Raw genomic sequence first — 20,625 nt, forward strand, 5'->3', positions numbered from 1 at the left:
TACATTTCCCCCAAATGTATCACATTCAACGTTCTTATGCTAAACCTCTGTCCAGCCAAACATCACCATTACTCAGTACAATCCTACATCGAAAAACAAACAACGTTGGGCCAAGCTATTATTTCAGCATAACCATGATAAACAAGCCATGAATTGGCACAAGCAACCAGGAAGCCTCAATCTATTGGTAACTATACTGGTCTTCCACACCACAGCCCATCCACTTGGTTTGGTATAGCCAAAGCTGAGGGGTGGGGCTGGGGAAATGTAACCACCATCATTGCATATTAAATTCATTGATGGAGCTATGAATGCAAGGATTTACAGTCCATGAGATAGGCAAAATCACTGTACTATACATTGTTTTGTTACCAACAAAAACAATGGAATAGGCCACAGATGTTATACTAAATCTCATTAGGGATTTATTTATATTTAAGTTATATTCTTCAATAACATTCTTTCAGTTAAGAACAAACTATTATTTACAATGAAGGCCTACACCGGCCAAACATGGCCCAATTACAGCCGGTTGTGATTTTAAATTGAACCTTTATTTAACTAGGTACGTCAGTTAAGAACAAATTTGTGCTTGCATTAACGGCCTACCAAGGAACAGTGGGTTAACTGCTTGTTCAGGGACAACATATTTTTTAAATTTGATCCAGCAACCTTTCGGTTACTGGACCAACGCTCAAACCACTAGGCTACCTGCTGCACTGTGATACAGCCTGGATGGTAGATACATGCCAGGTTAATCGAAATGACAATTGACCAGGGTAGATTTGACAGATTATGTTTAATTAAATGACTTGCCATACCCATATCCCCCTGGCCAGTGACCACTGTTCCATGGCCCTACCACCGCTCAGCTGACCCCACCACTGTTCCCAAAGCTCTTGTGCTCATAACTACAGCGCAGGCGCGAACCTAAATGCAGCCTGCCAGCAGTGTGCGCGGTGACAGCTGCACTGATGATATCAATGAACGGTGAGAGTTTTAAAACATGCCAAATATTATGTTTGTATCTACCGTTTAACACAATGTAAATGATAAAGATGGTCGCATGACTACTAATTTATCTCATCGTTGAGTTAGAATTTATTTGTATGTTTCTGTCATTGTATAATAAAAAAAAGCCTAGCTAACGTTAGCCAGCCAGCTGTCTGGCGCACGCAAGCTAACCAGCTAGCACAGACACTCCTTGCTAGCTAAACTAGCTAACGAGCTAGCTAATATGTTAAAAATATTTCCAGTGGCAATGTGTTTTCTTTCCAATATTTGTCCGTATTGTTACTAAGTTTTACACGTCAACGATATGTATTCAGATTTCACACAAAAATAAATCCGCAGCTGGCAAGTAACGTTAGTCCAATTTGCAAATGGAAATGTAATATTTCCAGTTAGCGCTAGCTGATTGCTCCTTGCAACTCTGGATCCCTTGGACGTACCTAAGTCACCCCATTGAATGGTGAAATCAAGGTTTTAGGTTAGGGTTATGTAAGGGTTGTGGTAGGGGGTTACGGTTAGGGACGTCCCAAGGATCCCGTATTGCACTAACCCTAGCGGTTTGTCCATGCGATTGAGAACTGCAGATACTACAAGGGAGCTCTATGATAGCCGTAACGTTAGCCTTGTGGATATATGGTAGTTAATGATATATTCCCTGATCGCCAGCAGTGTCCAGCGGTAATAACAACCCGCATAGCACCCACAGTAAGAAGCATAAGAAGAAAGGAAAGAAACATCGAAAAGGATCCGGTGACAACCTCCCCAGTTTGGATATTGGGTGAGCAACGTTGGCTACTCTAACGTTATTCCCATTCCCTGCCTATGCGTCGGCTACCAGCATGTATCAGTTCTTGCAGCTGGTTCTGTCTAGCTAGTAGTTATGTCTGTGCTATTAATACATGGGGGCGGTGGAGCGACTCACCTCTCCAGATAAGCACATTGACTCATGCCTCCCCCTTTCCTGCTCTGTGCCTATTTCAGTTTAACCCTGGCAAACCTTAACAATACCCATTTCACTGCTGTTACAAATATGTGTGGGGACCGTACAAATGTAGATATAAGGGGTGCACTACTTGGACAATCATTATCCCTTGGTAATTGCATAATCCCCCCCAATGAATTTTGGAGACAGGCCACAGTCACCACTCCACTTTAATTTAATGTGAGGCACGTCTCACTCATAATAAAACACAAACCCCTCATTGCCTGTGTTGAAGCGCACGTATGCTTCTGTTTACAAGAGAATCACAGTATTTACATTGCTGAATGTCAAGTCAGTCTTTTAGATGACTAGTTAAATATAACTGATGTAATTAGTCTTTTTTTTCAGATAAAGGGATATTTTGCTGGTTGTTATTGTTTAGGAAAAGGCATCGTCACCACCTTCCTAAAGGCAAACAGAAACCGTATTGAGACGGTTGTTTCATCAGGCTGTTCTGTGTTTTTGTTTCAGGTCCCAGATTCCCACTGCAGATGAGTTGTGTCGCATCCTCACAATACACAGGCCTGCGACTCCACCAAAAACCTCTCCCACCCCTCCCCTCAACCTGTCCCAGAGGCCCCCGGACCTCCAACCCCCTGCCCCACTCAACCTGTCCCAGAGGCCCCCGGACCGCCAACCCCCGGACCTCCAACCTCCTGCCCCACTCAACCTGTCCCAGAGGCCCCCGGTTCTCCAACCCCCTGCCCCACTCAACCTCTCCCAGAGCCCTCCCCATCTCTTACGTCCTTCCGCTTTAACCACCAGGCCACTTCCTATACCACTAACTCCCTCCTCTGACTCTCTGTCCACCCCCGTACTGTCCACCCCCGTACTGTCCACCCCCGTACTGTCCACCCCCGTACTGTCCACCCCTGTACTGTCCTCTCCCATAGCACCCTCACTAGGGATCCCTCCAATTCTGTTCTCTACTCCACCTAAACCACTGACCTCATCTCAGACCACCTCTCCGCAGGCTCTCAGCCCACCCCCACCTGACTTCACCCCTCCACCAACAGAGCTGCTCGGATCAGATGATGAGGAGCAGGAGGACCCATCGGATTACTGCAAAGGTAGGCTATATAATTGTCTAATGGATCGATGCAATAGTGTGGCAGATTAGGAAAGTGAGGGTCAAGGTCATTCTATTTGAAAAATCAGCAGGGAGTGGAATTACTTGTGTTGGTGGTTATGTAATGAATGCAGTCACCACATGGATTTTGTAATACTGCATCTACAATATCATAAGTATTATGTCAACCTCACAATATAATTGATCAACGAGGATGATGCAATAATGCTAATAAGCCTGTGTGAGTGAAAGTCTATGTATATTTCAGGTGGGTACTACCCAGTGAAGATTGGAGACTTGTTCAATGGCCGATATCACGTAGTCAGAAAGCTTGGTTGGGGTCACTTCTCTACTGTATGGCTATGCTGGGACCTGCAGTAAGTGACAGATTTTTCGAGTGCATCTGTTAAACTATACCAGTAATACACAAACGAGAAGCCTAATGATATTTATCCTGTTTTAATGTTTTTCATTCCTATCTTGTTTAATTCAGTGCTGAATGGTTAAGTTTTCATTATTGGCAGTTTTTTTTCTTTCTTCAGTTTGAGTCATGACATGATTGTGTTTGTGTGTAGGAGGAAGCGCTTTGTGGCACTGAAAGTGGTGAAGAGTGCTCTGCATTACACAGAGACGGCGCTGGATGAGATTAAACTGCTCAGATGTGTGAGTGCATTCCTATTTATTTCACCCTCAGACAGACAGCACATCCACAGACATCATTCATTAATGGCTACAAGCCCAAGGGCATCCTCCAAAGCAAATGGCATAGTTGTTTGTTGAAATTGATTGATGTCATAATCATTGTACTGTGTAGATGGCTAAGCTAGCCCAACACTCCGGGGAGTCGTAGTCTAGTACATTCTAACAAACATCTCTAGTATATACGGATAGATCACAGTGTTTCTGAATTGAAGTAACTTATTTTGTGGCTTTAAGGTGCGAGACAGTGACCCTACAGACCCCAAACGAGAGACCATTGTACAGCTTATTGATGACTTTAAGATATCCGGGGTCAATGGCGTGCGTATCCTTTCTGCTGCTTACCGGCTGCAACTGGGTTTGGTGGACCCTGTAATCGACTGGGTTTGGTGGACCCTGTAATCGACTGGGTTTGGTGGACCTTGCAAAAATCAAATTTCAAATCAAATGTATTTATATAGCCCTTCGTACATCAGCTGATATCTCAAAGTGCTGTACAGAAACCCAGCCTAAAACCCCAAACAGCAAGCAATGCAGGTGTAGAAGCACGGTGGCTAGGAAAAACTCCCTAGAAAGGCCAAAACCTAGGAAGAAACCTAGAGAGGAACCAGGGAGGAACCAGGCTATGTGGGGTGGCCAGTCCTCTATTGGCTGTGCCGGGTGGAGATTATAACAGAACATGGCCAAGATGTTCAAATGTTCATAAATGACCAGCATGGTCAAATAATAAAAGGCAGAACAGTTGAAACTGGAGCAGCAGCACGGCCAGGTGGACTGGGGACAGCAAGGAGGAGTCATGTCAGGTAGTCCTGGGGCATGGTCCTAGGGCTCAGGTCCTCCGAGAGAGAAAAAAAAAGAGAGAATTAGAGAGAGCATATATGTGGGGTGGCCAGTCCTCTTCTGGCTGTGCCGGGTGGAGATTATAACAGAACATGGCCAAGATGTTCATAAATGATCAGCATGTTCGAATAATAAGAAGGCAGAACAGTTGAAACTGGAGCAGCAGCACGGCCAGGTGGACTGGGGACAGCAAGGAGTCATCATGTCAGGTAATCCTGGGGCATGGTCCTAGGGCTCAGGTCCTCCGAGAGAGGGAAGGAGAGAATTAGAGAACGCACACTTAGATTCACACAGGACACCGAATAGGACAGGAGAAGTACTCCAGATATAACAAACTGACCCTAGCCCCCCGACACATAAACTACTGCAGCATAAATACTGGAGGCTGAGACAGGAGGGGTCAGGAGACACTGTGGACCCATCTGAGGACACCCCCGGACAGGGCCAAACAGGAAGGATATAACCCCACCCACTTTGCCAAAGCACAGCCCCCACACCACTAGAGGGATATCTTCAACCACCAACTTACCATCCTGAGACAGGGCCGAGTATAGCCCACAAAGATCTCCGCCATGGCACAACCCAAGGGGGGGCGCCAACCCAGACAGGATGACCACATCGACTGCACATCTTGTTCCTCTCCTCCTACTTGCCTGGACTACTATTTTTCCTGTTTTCCTTCACCCATTTCAGACAGAAGATGTGGTATGTTACCTGTAAAAAAGAATATAAGGCCATGTTTATATGACCCCCTTTCAAATAGCCCCTAATTTACTTATTTTGCAGGTAGACCCCTTTTATACTAATCCGTAGGGAACTGGCCAATTGGTAGGGGGGTTTAAACCATGGGGGCTGTTTGCAGTTCAAATTAAGGAGGTGTTAAACAACGGAAGTGTTGAATTTATGAATTTACCTGCAAAAAAGCAGAACCATTCACACGGACACAATACCTGTGTTTTGGTCACAGGGTCTGTGAAAATGCAGGAATCATGACTAGGTCATTAGGTGGCTTTTAATTTGTCCATGTTTTTTTACACACTACTTTCAGATATATAAAAATGCAGGCATGGTAAATAAATATGATTTTGGTCTGTGTATTAAAGGGTTCTTTCATGTGTAAGTTTGAGTGAATCCGCTTCTCCTTAACTGGTGTGTCAGATGTGTGTATGGTGCTGGAGGTTCTGGGTCACCAGCTGCTGAAGTGGATCATCAAGTCCAACTACATGGGTCTTCCTCTAGTCTGTGTGAAGAGCATTCTCCGACAGGTACAGTGGTATACCACAGCTCTTTCCCCTTTTGTTTATAGCATATCAAGCAGGTTTGACACGGCGTCTATTCTATGTGAAGAGCATTCTCCGACTGGTAAGGAATACCACAGCACTTTCTCCTGTGTTTTATAGCATATCAAGCCTGTTTCACAGGTGCAGCGTTTAGAAAACAGCCAGTTAACCTGGAAAATATTATCAACGTATTAGATATTACCATTGCTAGCAGTTATGTTAATAATCCAGTAGTCAGTAACGCTTTACTAGAAACCCGGACCAGTTCCAAGTATCCATTTCAACCACCCCTATACATACTCCATGTCTTGCCCTCCACAGGTTCTGCAGGGCCTGGACTACCTGCACACCAAATGTAAGATCATCCACACCGACATCAAGCCGGAGAACATCCTGCTGGATGTAGATGAGGTGTACGTCAGACGGCTGGCTGCAGAGGCCACTGTGTGGCAGCAGTCAGGAGCCCCTCCTCCCTCGGGCTCCTCAGGTGAGCTGGTTGGTTCATTATGATGAAAACATCTAGACTTTCAACTTCAACATAGTTTTGTTACTAGTCAAACTTGTTCTGAGGGGTTGTAGCATAGGGTCATCTTGTGAGTGCTTCATGTGTGTCTGTATGTGTGCTGTAATTGTTAACATTTTAATTGGACTTGACAAATTACTGACTTCACAGTAATGTGAACGTTATACTGTACACCAGGGGTGTGGATGACCATTTTACTGGTTAAAACCAAATAGAAACTGTAGAAATGATAATTGGTCTACATATAGTCTCTTCATAATGCACAGAGGAATTTTGATGGCAAGGAAATTTAGAAAATGTCAGTGTGGTCTTCTGGACCTCGCTGAAAACACTGTTGATGTTTGAAACCCCCACTGTACACATACAGACAACTATCTATATTCACTTTGACTCCATCAAAAGCCTTTGCTCTCTCAAATTTAGCCAAAACTGTCGATGTAAATCTGTGGTGATTTGTTACTTGCATGTTTAGATGTTTCCTATGCGTCTGTCTCTTCTCTCTTTGGCATACTTTCTGCTATCAAATCTGCTCATCGTCATTTCTTCTGTCTCTATTTGGTTTCTAACTTTGTCCTGTTTTTCTTGTGTGTTTGTTTTTGTGGTCATTACGGTTTACTGTCCCTCCCTTCCTTTTTTACCTCGTTTTCTGATGGCAGTTAGCACCGCCCCAAGGGAGAACCAGGTATGTTCAGACTGAAGTCCTGCCTGCCTGCCACAGAAGGGATAGTCTTGCAAAAAAAAAAAAAAACCTTTTGGTGAACAGTGCTTTAACATTGATCATAACTCACCTCAGCTTTTGTGTGATGTGATCATGTTGCCTAACGATGATTTTCTGGCGTTGTGATGGTTGGTGTGTGTGTGTGTCTTTAGTTGTTCGTCTCCTACTCAGGTAGTGTATCATCTGTCTCTGCATGTCAAAACAGTAGTTGGCTTTCTAAATTACATGTAAAAAATCAAGGAGAGGGAATGGGGTCTTGGTGACTGAATCGTCACAGTCAGACACTTCACAGTAATACCTTATCACCGGACAATGCTTTGCCCCATGGCTGACTTGTGGTTTCTATGTAAGCATCGTTTCAGCCTCCTGTTGCTGACCAACAAAGAACATAATCATTTACCCAGTTTCTTTATTGGGTTTGTAGGGTTTTCACACCAATTTTTGTTGATGTGAGGAAGTGTCAGCACTTTGACTTGATACAGTTTTAGCCGATAGGCTCTCTCTTTACAGCTGCCCTCCTTTCATATGGATCTAATTTGAGTACTTTTTAAAATTGGTATTTGAAATAGGAAATGTTCATCACGGCAGGTGAAAACCTATCCCGTTTCTTTTCAATATACCCCCAGTACCAAGAAGGCTTCTAGCCCACTGTATGCAGTTCTTAGAATGTTTGTTTTGAACAATGCAAACAGGCCTCATGAATGATCACATAATTGGCATTTGGCACTTAAAGAGCACCATACTTTAATGTATTCCTGTAGCGTAGACAGCATTTCATATCAAATCCATTAACAAGTAGACTACAGTATATGCAGTGGTATAAACAACCTCAAGGACTTTTGAACTGGAGCGTGGCTGGGGGAAGTTTAAAGCCGTAGCACTGTTATTCAGTTGGAAAACAGAATGCCATCTGATCCCTTGTGGTACAGTTGGCCCTTCCTCAAATTCCAGGCGTGGCTCACGTTAGCTGCCTCAGCAGATCACCGCAAAGCTAGCTAACCCACTGAGCCAAAGCCTGTTCAGACAGCTGTGGGCGCATGAGTTCACCAGGTCAGCTTTGAGGGATACTGTCAAATGGGATGGACTTTCTGTAAGAGACCTACTGGAGAACTGTCAACGGTAACATGCTGGAGCTCAGAATAGCATGGTCATCTAGCTAGCAGGATATAGAGAGGTTGCGGTGAGATCATGTTTAGTCTGCTTCCTAAGTGCCCACAAGTTTTACTTGCAATCAAAACTCTGTTTGTTGTAGGGCAGTGATTCTGCCATGGAAATGAGGATTAGAATCAAAAGTAATCATGTGAAATGTAATTGAGCCCCATTGTAGATACAGTTATTAACGCCATCTGAACTCCATAATATTACTACAACGTATTAAAGCTCACCTGTCTGAGGAAGACTTGTTGTGTGAGAGAGACTGAAGACGGGCTAACACTGAATATTTCTCAGTTTGGTACTTCCTTTCTGCACACTCTGCTATTTTTCTGCCGGGCATGAACTCTCTGTGTTGGACCCTCTGGTCATGTGCCCTGGAGTCATCCGTGTCAGGGAGCATCACATGGTCAGTCAGGCTGGCATCATGATTGGGAAAGCTCCAGACGTCCTGGCCTAACCCTGTATCTCTCTCTATGTCCATCTGTGTGTCTAGAACGGCAAGGTGACCAAGAACAAGAAGAAGAAGCTGAAGAGGAAGGCCAAGCGGCAGCAGCGTCTGCTGGAGGAGAGACTGGTGGACCTTCAGAAGATGGAGGATCTGGACGGGACTTCTCCACCAGACCCTTCCAACCCTCTACGCACCCCCTGCGGACAGGACGACGACGCTGGGGACCCAGAGAGGAACGCCAACAGTGAGTGGTTCACCTCTACTAGTGACACTGCAATGCCAATCCCTTTCATAACGGTGATTTGGTAGCAGCTGTATTTCCTGGTTGAGTTTCTGTATTAAATCCATATGTTGTTGATACCATTTCTTCTGCCAGACTCCTCTGTGGTGAAGGGGAATGAAAACGGGAACTGCTACACCCACGTCTCGTCCACGGCTAACACCAAGGCCAACCCGGAGTCTGGCTCGTTGTGGATCGAGGAGGGTTGGAACGGCCACAACCCCATGCGTTTCTGCAGCCCTGGCTCTGGGATGTCAGGGATGTCTGCTGGCTCCATACTGTCAGCCACGTCTGAGTCAGCACTGTCTACCCTGTCAGGCTACTCCACCGGGAGAGACAGCCAACGCTCCGGACTGTCCCCCAGCAGTCAGTATCTCACTAGGCATCTCTCTCGTCTGTGATCCTGTCTGTCACTTCTGTTGCCCTGTGTATATCTAGCACCAGCATGCAGTTGCTTTACTGTTCTCTGTATTTAGATGGTGAGGTTGTTGTGATTATGAGCTAAATTGTATGTCTGTCACTCTAGTGTTCAGCGCAGCAGATTTCCTGGTCAATCCCCTGGAACCACAGAATGCTGACAAAATACGCATCAAGATAGCAGACCTGGGCAATGCCTGTTGGGTGGTAAGTGACTGTTTTCAGCGGGAATAACAAGCTCTGTATGTTCGGTTCTCATGATAACCTGGACTTGGAGCTGTTCTCTTGTGATGTGTGGAGATGGTACAGAACAGCATGGTGTTTATCAGCTCCCCCTCTACTTCCCCAGCACAAACACTTCACAGAAGACATCCAGACACGTCAGTACCGTGCCCTGGAGGTGTTGATAGGGGCAGAATACGGCACTCCAGCAGACATCTGGAGCGTAGCCTGCATGGTAAGCTAGGAAACCGTGACGGGACCACTCAAACCAACACCGTCTTCACATCATCCTATGTATGTGTCCTGTTTCGTCTCAGATCTCCCACTGTAACGTTGCCCTTCTGTGGATTGTATTTTTGATCAACGTGACATTTTTGTTGCAGGCGTTTGAGTTGGCTACAGGGGACTACCTGTTCGAGCCCCACTCAGGAGAGGACTACACTAGAGATGAAGGTCTGTACCAATGGGTATTCAAATAATAAAAGGGTGGATCTGCTTTAAAATTGCAGGTTGTTGCTTCCATCAATGTAATTGTCTACATTTCCAATACCCCATATGTTTGTTTTTTTTAAGTTTGGGGTCACTAAATGTCCTTATTGTTAAGAAAAAATATTTTTGTCCATTTTAAAATGACATCAAATTGATCAGAAATACAATGTAGACGTTAATGTTGTAAATGGCAGATTTTTTTAATGGAATATCTACATTTATCAGCAACCATCACTCGTGTTCCAATGGCACGTTATGTTAGCTAATCCAAGTTTATCATTTTTAAAAGGCTAATTGATCATTAGAAAACCCTTTTGCAATTATTAGCACAGCTGAAAACTGTTCTGATTTAAAGAAGCAATAAAACAGGCCTTTAGACTAGTTGAGTATCTGAAACTCTTCAGCCTATTCTTGTACTGAGTAATTAAGGCTATTCAATTCTATGAAGGCTATTCCATGCTAGAAATTGCCAAGAAACTGTCTCTAACCAGAATAGAAAGAGGAATGGGAGGCCCCGGTGCACAACTGACCAAGAGGACCAGTACATTAGTGTCTAGTTTGAGAAACAGATGTCTCACAAGTCCTCAACTGACAGCTTCATTAAATAGTACCCTCAAAACACCAGTCTCAACATCAACAGTGAAGAGGCGACTCCGGGATGCTGGCCTTCAAGGCAGATTTAGTCTGTCCAGTGTCTGTTCTTTCGCCCATATTTTTTATTTTTATTGGCCAGTCTGAGTGATGACTTTCTTTGCCACTGCCTAGAAGGCCAGCATCCAGGAGTCGCCTCTTCACTGTTGACGTTGAGACTGGTGTTTTGATGGTACTATTTAATAAATTTTTCTGATGTTATTTTAATGGACAAAAGAAATTCTTGTTTTGAAAGAAAAAAAGTCCTAAGTGAGCATCTCTGATAACTAGTTGCACCCACCTGGTGTCCCAGGTCTAAATCAATCCCTGATTTTAGATGGGAACAATGCAGTGGAACTGGCTTCGAGGTCCACAGTTGAGTTTGAGGGATCTGTACTCTCCTTGTATCGTCTAGGCCTGTGGTTCTCAAACCTCTTAACCGGGGATGCCAGCCATTCCAGTTATTTAATCTATTCCAGGGCTAGCACACCTGATTCCAATAGGCAACTTATCAAAAAGCCCTTACTAGGTGAATCAGGTGAGCTTGTTCAGGACTACAACAAAATTGTGAAATACCTGATCTGGAGGTCCACAAGGAGAGGTTTTGTATGTTTCATGTTTGTATGTAAATAAGCTGTTCGAGCTAGACAATTTCTGATTCCACACAGAACAGGAAGCCATTCATTTGTTAATTGTTACATAGTGAGTTATTTTAATGAGAATTTAACAGGGACGTAATGCTTTCTTTTGTTCTCTCAGATCACATTGCACACATCATTGAGTTAATGGGAGCCATTCCGCCCCCTTTTGCTCTGTCTGGGAGATATTCACGAGAATACTTTGACAGGCGAGGTAAGTCTGACAGTAAAATAAGTGCAAAAAACAGTCAAATGTATCCGTAATGGTTTTGTACTGTATGTAAAAGCTATGTCACAGAATAGTCTGTGGTTCAAGAGAAAAATGCCTCGTTGAGCAATGCGTCAACAAGAAATATCAGACTGATTTAGATGTGAATTGTAGTACTGCAACATGTCCTGTCTCGTATTACTCATCTGCTTAGAATGTACCACAATATATTTTCCTTCAGTGTTCCTAGAACAGATGTCGACAGAAATATCCTCAAAATGACTAGCACAAGCTGACATATCTGTATGGTGCCTAATAGGAGTTATTATTTAACTCGGCAAGTTAAAGGCAGCTAAAGAAAAACATCTTATTTACAATGAAGTTAAACCCTAACCCAATTGTGCGCCACCCTATGGGACTCCCAATCACATCCGGTTGTGATACAGCCTGGTCTGTATTGACGCCTCTAGCACTGAGATGCAGTACCTTAAAGTGCTACGCCACTCGGCAGCCCCCAAAATGATGATCTGAGAGACTATGTCCCTATTTTTGTGGTTTAATGTTTTGTTTTCCCTCCTGAAGGTGAGCTGAGGCACATAGCCAACCTGAAGCCATGGGGTCTGTTTGAGGTGCTATTGGAGAAGTATGAGTGGCCACTGGAGCAGGCGGCCCAGTTCAGTGACTTCCTCCTCACCATGCTGGACGTCACACCAGAGAAGAGAGCCACTGCCGCTCAGTGTTTGCAGCACCCCTGGCTCAACTTGTAGACTACTGTCCACCACCACAACACAACTACCATGCGTCTAACCTTTACTGTATACCACTGAGTCCATACTGTAACACTAAGTCAGTGTGGTTATTCTCAGCCTAGATGGAGATCTTTTCTAAATGAAACGTTGAGTATTTATCTAAAGTTAATATAAACTGATGTTACCATTACTCTGAGCACATAAGTAGCAGTAACCTAAATCTACAGATTCTTTGTATTTATTAAAGCAGCATTACAGGTTCTATAAATGGTTGGGATGAATATGATATCTGTAGTTTGTTTTAAAATGGATGATCTACTTCTCATTGTGCTGAGTCACATTTAAAATAGTGCCTTGATATGCCAGGTGTACAAAAAAAGTCTACAAAAAAAAATCCTTCACTTTGTTTTATACATGTCGCCAAACTGTATGTGGAATGCTTATTTTGTGAACATAAAATGTGTTTAAACATGACTGAAAGAAAGACCAGATATCTTACAACCTGTATTCTTCAGAATAAATCTTTAAACCAGATTCAGAGTACTGTATGCCACTGTCACGCGGCCAAGAGATGGTGAATTAAGTACATTAAATAAATTCACCATTCTTAAGTTGGCTGTTCTAAATTTATTTAGCAGGTAGACCTCTATCAATTTGATATGAAAATAGAACATGGATCAGAACATGGATCAGTGCAAAGGAACACTTTATCCCTTACTCAGTAATACATACTATTGGAAAGTAGATACCTAGTCAGTTGTTCAACTGATATCTTCCGCATTTAACCCAACCCCTCAGAGGGGTGGGGGCCTGCCTCGGCATTGTAGGTGAGTGATGTGTGTATATATATACACACTATAGATGGTTATTTAATCACTACTGAAATTCCTGTAAACAGTGACAGTTCCTCAGAAGATGCCCTGATAAGAGTGACCTGACACCTGCATGAATGTGAACTCGAGGTATAGGTTACGTGTCCAGGTTATCAGAACATATGTCCGTCCTCCCAATATGACAGAACCATCAGAGACACGTATAAAACAAAACGGCGACAGTGTTAGGAGGCAGTAAAATCCCAATTCACTCAGCACTTCCACAGTAATGTCACTTCCTGCGCACCACTGTCGTCCAACCATCATTTTCCTCTTGAGACGGGGGTTGATCTGTCTGTTTGGGTGCCGATCTACGCGGGGGGGTTGTTGACGTTGCTGCTTCACACTCCATGAACTAGATTACAATGACAAGATTTACAATGCCACAATCACAACCTTTTCAGAATTGACACGACTGACTAGCATTCAAATAGTCAATTTGACATCTTATACCAATAAAATCCTTACCTCTGTTTCATCGCCATTACACTCTTCAGCGTTTGGTTGGTGTGTGACCTTGGCTCGTTCTGCACTCTTGTTAAGTTTGACTATCTGATCTTTGACCTCTGCAAGCTTTCCTTGTTGACACTGTGTAAAGATCTGGCTAACCTTCTGTGCCACCTGATCAATGAAAAAAGCATTGATTTAGAGACATTTTGACATTAAGAATGCACTTAGTTGAAAATGAAATAGACCTTCAGGTTGCTCCAATATTGTGTGTTGACATTTTAAATATCTGAATTGAAAACTAAATGTGCACCTGAGGTAAACTGCCATCATCCACCACTGTATCAAACTCATTGTTCATAAGGTCTGCTATGTAGTCCTCCACTTCATCTGGCTGCAGGTTTGCTGTAAAATAAGTTTCAATTAGATTGAACTGAAAGTCTGCCTGGGACTGTTCAGCATGTCAACAAGTAACCTGAACAGAGCAGACACGGGTGCTTCATACTAGCAGTTGTGTGGTAACGCAAAGAGGAAGATGCGACATATATAATAATACAACAGATATTTGGGTAACGTTAGGCCATGTATGGAAATCATGGGTCAGGTTACCGTTGTCATGAAAATATTGTTGGACCACATCCACCATCCAATCTGCCTTCTGTTGGCCGTACACGCCTCCAAAGCCATTATCAACTGCGATCTGCAAAACAACGTTTGTACACTATTTGTTACACACGTAACTACAAACATCGGTATACTGCTTAATTAGATCTCTAGGAAGCTGACATGCTTATAACGTTGTCGCTATAGAGCTAGCTAACCAAACAGCACAGTCCAACAACTACAGCTAGCTAACGCAGTTACATTTAGTAGCCAGCTATCAGCACGGCCCATGAATGTCCTTATTGCTATCTACGACGGAATAATTACACCATTAGAGCCTGTGCTCGAATATACAGTGTTTGATATATGAAATATTCACCTACCTGTAAAACAGGCCACGTTTCTAGGACTGCTCTCACTGCTTCAGTGAAAAGTTCACGTGCAGTCTTCTGCGCTTCCATTTTGAAAATAATCAGGCATTACATGACGAGTGACCAGTGAGTGATTCGAATTTGCTCAAGCAAGGTAACGAAATTGATCCCAGATGTCATCGACCATCATTCCCCCACCATCAGAATAGATGAGGCAAATTTTGTTTTGGGACAAATGATGCATATAAACCCTGGACAAAATTACATATATTTACATTGTTTTTTGTTGTAGTGGGGAAAATAACATTAGTCATCTCAAAATAGTATATTTTAAGGTTTAAAGGTTTGTATATATTTTTTTGCTCACATAAAAATATAATTTAAATGTATGAATTAAGAGGCCTGTAATATAAATAAACCTGGACAAAAAAAGCTTGTAGAGATGAATAAATGCATTTCTATAAAACTTCCAAAATATGTTTTTACAATAGAGCCAAGATGGAGGCACGGTGGCTTCAACACAGCGCCCTCTGTCAGTCATCTAGTGTATACTGTATATACATTGAACAAAAATATAAACGCAACCTACAGTCAATATAAAGCTACAGTTCGTAATACATTAATTAGGTCCTAATATATGGATTTCACATGACTGGGAATACAAATATGCATCTATTGGTCACAAATCCCCCCCCCCCCCCCCCCCCCCCCAGTCAGTATCTGGTGTGCAGCATAACACATCTCCTTCACATACAGTTGATCTTGCTGTTGATTGTGGCCTGTGGAATGTTGTCCCTCTCCTCTTCAATGACCATGTGGAGTTGCTGGATATTGACGGGAACTGGAACACTCTGTCATACACATCGATCCAGATCATCCCAAACACGCTCAATGGGTGACATGTCTGCTGATTATAAAGAACAAAAGTCTGCTGAGTATGTATGCAGGTCATAGGATAACTGGGCCATTTTCAGTTTCTATGAAATGTGTACAGATCCTTGCTTCTTGGAGCTGTGCATTGTCATGCTGAAACATGAGGTGATGGATTCAAATTGCCATCGATAAAATGCAATTGTTTTTGTTGTCCATAGCTTAATGCCTGCCCATACCATAACCCCACCGTCACCATAGTGGCATCAGTTTTTTGGTATGTTTGGTATTTTATTAGGATCCCCATTAGCTGTTGCAAAAGCAGCAGCTACTCTTCCTAGTGTCCACACAAAACATGAAACATAATACAGAATGACATAATACAGAACATCAATAGACAAGAACAGGTCAAGGACAGAACTACATGCATTTTTAAAAAGGCACACGTAGCCTACATATCAATGCATACACACAAACTATCTAGGTCAAATAGTTGACTTCAGCAAACCGCTTGCCCACACAACACCATACACACTGTCTGCCATCTGCCCAATACAGTAGAAACCGTGATTCATCCGTGAAGAGCACACTTCGCCGACGTGCCAGTGGCCATCGAAGGGGAGTATTTGCCCATTTGCCCACTGCAGTCAGGTCAAGACCCTGGTGAGGATGACGAACACGCAGATGAGCTTCACTGAGACGGTTTCTGACAAAATTATTTGGTTGTGCAATACAACAGTTTCATCATTTGTACGGGTGGTTGGCCTCAGACGATAACGCAGTTGAAGAAGCCGGATATGGAGGTCCTGGGCTGGCGTGGTTACACGTGGTCTGCGGTTGTGAGGCTGGTTGGACTTACTGCCAAATTCTCTAAAATGAAGTTGGAGGTTACTTATGGTAGACAAATTAACATTACATTCTCTGGCAACAGCTCTGGTGGACATTCCTGCAGGCAGTATGCCAATTGCACACTCCCTCAAAACTTGAGTCACCTGTAGCATTGTGTTGTCTGACAAAACTGCACATTTTAGAGTGGTCTTTTATTGTCCCCAGCACATTTGTGTAATGATCATGCTATTTAATCAGCTTCTTGATTTGTCACACCTGTCAGGTGGATTATTTTGGCAAAGGAGAAATGGAACATTTCTGAGAAATTTTATTTCAACTCATGAAACATAGGACCAACACTTTACATGTTGCGTTGATATTTTTGTTCACTATAAATCATTGATTGGGACATATTATTATAAGATAAAATCTCTTCATCTTGAATATATCAACTGTATCTGTAAAATTGTAAAATCTAAAAAGAAGTTCAGCAGGTGAACCGGTCTGTGAAGATTCCCAGCCAACTCATGATTGATCAGATATACCCCCAAAAAATGTAACAACTTTTTATTGAGTTTAAAACATTTTTCCAGAGGGTTACATGTACAAAAAAACAATGAAAGAAATGCACACAAATATACCCCCCCACACACACTTCCCCGACCCGAAGAAAGCATGCCTCCCACCCCACCCAGCAACTGAAGTTGCATATCAGTCCCGCGCCCACCAATCCATCCCATGTCTCCCCTTACATTCCCCCCGCCCTCCCACACAACGATCAGTACCACCCCATTCCCGTGGGCCTGAAAGCAAAGAAAATAACAAAAGTCTAAAGTTTGTATGTGTTGGGCTTTAGCTGAGATTGTTCTTTACAGAGTAAAGTATATTTGTCCAGGGCTCCTTCCTTCATAGCACCTTGACCTGACTGCAGTGGTGTTGATAATTCTGTTATAACTTCTAATAGTAACTGTATCCACTGGTTACATGTTTTATTTTACCTTTATTTAACCAGGCAAGTCAGTTAAGAACAAATTCTTATTTTCAATGATGGCCTGAACTTGCAACCTTCCGGTTACTAGTCCAACGCTCTAGCCACTAGGCTACCCTGCCACCCAAAATGGGAGAAAGTGAGGTGGTGCCAGCAGTAATCTGCTCTGACTGATTGAGAGATTCAATGAGTTATCATCGTTAAGTAACTATAGATGAAAAGCATTGAATATTTAAATGTATGTACTTCAAACTGAATTTTGTAACTTTGCCCCAGAAGCATTTAACTGCAGGGCACTCCCACATCATATGAAGGAATGTGTCTGATTTAGGGGACACTGGGAACTGTTGGGAGTTGGGGCCAATTTCATCGTAAAAAAACTTTCCTTGGTGTTAAATTCAGTCTGTGAAGAAAATAAACATGTTTAAATTGATGGTTCGGATTACATGATCACAAGGAAATTTTTTCAAATATTCTGTTTCTGTCACGATCGTCGTAAGAAGCGGACCAAAGCGCAGCATGGTGTGAAGCATGATTTAATGAAGACGGGGAAAAAAACACGAAATACACGAAAACAAACAAACTAACAAACTAACCAGACGAACGTGACCGCTATAGAAACAGAGTGCTAAAATGCAACATCACATAGACAATAACCCACAAACCACAATACAACACAGGCTACCTAAATATGGTTCCCAATCAGAGACCACGACAAACACCTGCCTCTGATTGAGAATCATATCAGGCCAAAACACATAGAAACAGACTAACTAGACATGCAACATAGAATGCCCACTCATATCACACCCTGACCAACCAAAACATAGAAACAACGCAAATAATGGTCAGAGTGTGACAGTACCCCCCCCAAGGTGCGGACTCCGGCCGCAAAACCTAAACCTATAGGGGAGGGTCTGGATGGGCTTCTGGCCGCAGTGGCGGCTCTGGCGCGGGACGTGGACCCCACTCCACCATAGTCATTGCCCTCTTCAAGGGCCTCTTTAGAGTGACGACCCTCGTCTCCGACATTGAGTCTAAGACCCTAATTAAAGGCCCCACTAGACTGAGGAGCGCCTCTGGACTGAGGGGCAGCTCCGGACTGATTGATGGCTCTGGCGGCTCAGGACAGACGGGAGACTCTGGCGGCTCAGGACAGACGGGAGACTCTGGCGGCTCAGGACAGACGGGAGACTCTGGCGGCTCAGGACAGACGGGAGACTCTGGCGGCTCAGGACAGACGGGAGACTCTGGCGGCTCAGGACAGACGGGAGACTCTGGCGGCTCAGGACAGACGGGAGACTCTGGCGGCTCAGGACAGACGGGAGACTCTGGCGGCTCAGGACAGACGGGAGACTCTGGCGGCTCAGGACAGACGGGAGACTCTGGCGGCTCAGGACAGACGGGAGACTCTGGCGGCTCAGGACAGACGGGAGACTCTGGCGGCTCAGGACAGACGGGAGACTCTGGCGGCTCAGGACAGACGGGAGACTCTGGCGGCTCAGGACAGACGGGAGACTCTGGCGGCTCAGGACAGACGGGAGACTCTGGCGGCTCAGGACAGACGGGAGACTCTGGCGGCTCAGGACAGACGGGAGACTCTGGCGGCTCAGGACAGACGGGAGACTCTGGCGGCTCAGGACAGACGGGAGACTCTGGCGGCTCAGGACAGACGGGAGACTCTGGCGGCTCAGGACAGACGGGAGACTCTGGCGGCTCAGGACAGACGGGAGACTCTGGCGGCTCAGGACAGACGGGAGACTCTGGCGGCTCAGGACAGACGGGAGACTCTGGCGGCTCAGGACAGACGGGAGACTCTGGCGGCTCAGGACAGACGGGAGACTCTGGCGGCTCAGGACAGACGGGAGACTCTGGCGGCTCAGGACAGACGGGAGACTCTGGCGGCTCAGGACAGACGGGAGACTCTGGCGGCTCAGGACAGACGGGAGACTCTGGCGGCTCAGGACAGACGGGAGACTCTGGCGGCTCAGGACAGACGGGAGACTCTGGCGGCTCAGGACAGACGGGAGACTCTGGCGGCTCAGGACAGACGGGAGACTCTGGCGGCTCAGGACAGACGGGAGACTCTTGCGGCTCAGGACAGACGGGAGACTCTGGCGGCTCAGGACAGACGGGAGACTCTGGCGGCTCAGGACAGACGGGAGACTCTGGCGGCTCAGGACAGACGGGAGACTCTGGCGGCTCAGGACAGACGGGAGACTCTGGCGGCTCAGGACAGACGGGAGACTCTGGCGGCTCAGGACAGACGGGAGACTCTGGCGGCTCAGGACAGACGGGAGCACCTGTAGGGATGAGACTGGTGTGGGGGGCTGCCACCGGAGGGCTGGTGCGTGGAGGTGGCACTGGATAGATAGAACCGTGCAGGCACACTGGAGCTCTTGAGCACCGAGCCTGCCCAACCTTACCTGGTTGAATGCTTCCGGTAGCCAGGCCAGTGCGGCAAGGTGGAATAGCCCGCACTGGGCTGTGCTGGCGAACCGGGGACACCATGCGTAAGGCTGGTGCCATGTACGCCGGCCCGAGGAGACGCACTGGAGACCAGATGCGTAAAGGCGCCTTCATTGCACCTGGCTTGATGCCCACTCTAGCCCGGCCGATACGAGGAGCTAGAATGTACCGCACCGGGCTATGCACAGCACCGGGGACACAGTACGCTCCACCGCATAACACGGTGCCTGCCCGATCTCTCTCTCTCTCCGGTAAGCACGGGAGGTTGGCGCAGGTCTCCTACCTGGCTTCACCACACTCCCCGTATGCCCCCCCCCCCCAATACATTTTTGGGGCTGCCTCTCGGGCTTCCAGCCACACTGCCGTGCTGCCTCCTCATACCGGCGCCTCTCTGCTTTTGCTGCCTCCAGCTCTGCTTTGGGGCAGCGATATTCGCCGTCTAGAATCTCCTCCCAAGTCCATGAGTCCTGCGTTCTTTGCCACTGCTGCTGCTGGCCGTTACCATGCTGCTTGGTCCATTGTAGGGTTGTTATTCTGTCATGATCGTCGTAAGAAGCGGACCAAAGTGCAGCGTTGTGTGAAGCATGATTTAATGAAGATGGGGAAAAACACTAAAACAAACAAACAAACTAACAAACTAACCAGACGAACGTGACCGCTATAGAAACAGAGTGCTAACATGCAACATCACATAGACAATAACCCCTGAACCACAATACAACACAGGCTACTTTAATATGGTTCCCAATCAGAGACAACGACAAACACCTGCCTCTGATTGAGAATCATATCAGGCCAAAACACATAGAAACAGACTAA

At 45.2% G+C, this 20,625-nt stretch overlaps 2 protein-coding genes across 4 annotated transcripts; one reads left to right on the plus strand and one right to left on the minus strand.

The window, feature by feature from the left end:
• The first annotated feature begins 876 nt into the window (after positions 1-876).
• srpk3 (SRSF protein kinase 3) lies at positions 877-12,892 on the plus strand. Of its 3 annotated transcripts, none has more exons than XM_031804264.1 (16): positions 885-990; positions 1,681-1,789; positions 2,465-3,063; positions 3,331-3,439; positions 3,638-3,725; positions 3,999-4,086; positions 5,760-5,866; positions 6,203-6,368; positions 7,061-7,086; positions 8,771-8,969; positions 9,102-9,371; positions 9,532-9,629; positions 9,772-9,879; positions 10,028-10,097; positions 11,523-11,615; positions 12,192-12,892. In XM_031804264.1, exons 1-16 carry the CDS (start codon positions 975-977, stop codon positions 12,374-12,376), a joined length of 2,331 nt encoding a protein of 776 aa, XP_031660124.1. In that variant the 5' UTR covers positions 885-974; the 3' UTR covers positions 12,377-12,892. The 3 variants fall into 3 exon arrangements, with proteins under 3 accessions (XP_031660125.1, XP_031660124.1, XP_031660123.1); XM_031804263.1 differs by having other exon boundaries at positions 897-990; positions 1,678-1,789; XM_031804265.1 differs by lacking the exon at positions 1,681-1,789 and having other exon boundaries at positions 877-990.
• Positions 11,452-14,786, minus strand: tsr2 (TSR2 ribosome maturation factor). Its single transcript, XM_020459643.2, has 5 exons — positions 14,664-14,786; positions 14,287-14,377; positions 13,991-14,082; positions 13,699-13,851; positions 11,452-13,585 (listed from the first exon to the last, which is right to left on the minus strand). Exons 1-5 carry the CDS (start codon positions 14,739-14,741, stop codon positions 13,463-13,465), a joined length of 537 nt encoding a protein of 178 aa, XP_020315232.1. The 5' UTR covers positions 14,742-14,786; the 3' UTR covers positions 11,452-13,462.
• Between the last annotated feature and the right edge of the window lie 5,839 nt (positions 14,787-20,625).

The sequence above is a fragment of the Oncorhynchus kisutch genome, linkage group LG24, assembly GCF_002021735.2.
Source record: "Oncorhynchus kisutch isolate 150728-3 linkage group LG24, Okis_V2, whole genome shotgun sequence".
Classification (NCBI taxonomy): Eukaryota; Metazoa; Chordata; class Actinopteri; order Salmoniformes; family Salmonidae; genus Oncorhynchus; species Oncorhynchus kisutch.

What these genes read in the sequence shown, in the direction of transcription:
- srpk3 (XM_031804263.1), top strand. An exon ending in AGATTAAACTGCTCAGATGT is followed by an intron (nt 3,726 to 3,998) that starts GTGAGTGCATTC and finishes TGTGGCTTTAAG; the next exon opens with GTGCGAGACAGTGACCCTAC. An exon ending in CTCCGGACTGTCCCCCAGCA is followed by an intron (nt 9,372 to 9,531) that starts GTCAGTATCTCA and finishes CTGTCACTCTAG; the next exon opens with TGTTCAGCGCAGCAGATTTC.
- tsr2 (XM_020459643.2), bottom strand. Translation starts at nt 14,741, where the DNA reads ATGGAAGCGCAGAAGACTGCACGTGAACTTTTCACTGAAGCAGTGAGA. An exon ending in ACAATATTTTCATGACAACG is followed by an intron (nt 14,083 to 14,286) that starts GTAACCTGACCC and finishes CTTATTTTACAG; the next exon opens with CAAACCTGCAGCCAGATGAA. An exon ending in GTAATGGCGATGAAACAGAG is followed by an intron (nt 13,586 to 13,698) that starts GTAAGGATTTTA and finishes ATTGTAATCTAG; the next exon opens with TTCATGGAGTGTGAAGCAGC.